General features: G+C 30.8%; 1 protein-coding gene across 2 annotated transcripts; it reads left to right on the top strand.

Annotated features, from left to right (window-relative positions):
* The first annotated feature begins 159 nt into the window (after window positions 1–159).
* Window positions 160–469, top strand: LOC108559128 (transcription elongation factor 1 homolog). 2 transcript variants are annotated; one of them, XM_017916273.1, is made up of 2 exons: window positions 160–275; window positions 337–469. In XM_017916273.1, the coding sequence occupies exons 1-2, from the start codon at window positions 160–162 to the stop codon at window positions 467–469; spliced, it is 249 nt and encodes an 82-aa protein (XP_017771762.1). The 2 variants fall into 2 exon arrangements, with proteins under 2 accessions (XP_017771762.1, XP_017771763.1); XM_017916274.1 differs by having other exon boundaries at window positions 160–267; window positions 344–469.
* The last annotated feature ends 369 nt before the right edge of the window (window positions 470–838 follow it).

Consider the following 838-nt stretch of genomic DNA (forward strand, 5'->3'; position numbering starts at 1 on the left):
TTGTATACAAGCAGAAGTTATTCTGACCAGGTGAAAGTTGCAAGAATCATTTTACCATTGGCACTTGAGTTGTGCAAACGAAACTTAGTACTAGAGTAATATTTTATCCAGCTCGAAAGGAACAGTCTTTTCTATTATTTTGGAAAACTTTGATAAAATATGGGTCGCAGAAAATCAAAAAGACAAGCACCGACAAGGAAGAAGGCCATCGAACCACTCGATCAGGAGTTCAACTGTCCGTTCTGCAATCACGAGCAGTCTTGTGAAGTGAAAATGTTAGTTTGTTAGATTTAAATATGCAAATTATATCAATAATAATTACGTTTTTTTTTGTAGGGACAAGGGAAGAAATACGGCGAGAATATCGTGCAGAGTTTGCATGGAGGATTACCAAACGACTATAAACGTGCTCTCCGATCCAATAGATGTTTATAATGATTGGATAGATGCCTGCGAAACGGCTAATTGATTTTGTGAAATTATTTAACCAAATATATATTGAAATTTTAACTTTATTTCTTAAAAAAAATATTTAATAATGTTCTTTACTTAGTGAATACAATTTATTATTTAATCATACTTAATAAAATCATATTGAATAAAATTTTAATAAATGAGAAAAAACATTAATTAATTATTTAGTAATTATTTCATTCCTAGTTTTCACGGAACACTGATTAACTTATGAAAACCCCTGGTTTAGCTCATGTTCTGTGAACTAACAACTACCACGAATGTTCTCGACCAATCGAACGTGTTAATAATGCTAATAAAATAGCTGACTCAATAAAACAGAATCAATTAATGTCTTTTCAGTTTATATAAAAACCGTTTTTCG

This window comes from Nicrophorus vespilloides, unplaced genomic scaffold (genome assembly GCF_001412225.1).
Source record: "Nicrophorus vespilloides isolate i.1.1-1 unplaced genomic scaffold, Nicve_v1.0, whole genome shotgun sequence".
NCBI classification, from domain to species: Eukaryota; Metazoa; Arthropoda; class Insecta; order Coleoptera; family Silphidae; genus Nicrophorus; species Nicrophorus vespilloides.

Coding starts and splice junctions, on each gene's coding strand:
- LOC108559128 (XM_017916273.1), top strand. CDS start 160: ATGGGTCGCAGAAAATCAAAAAGACAAGCACCGACAAGGAAGAAGGCC. Junction 276..336: donor CAGTCTTGTGAAGTGAAAAT/GTTAGTTTGTTA, acceptor TTTTTTTTGTAG/GGACAAGGGAAGAAATACGG.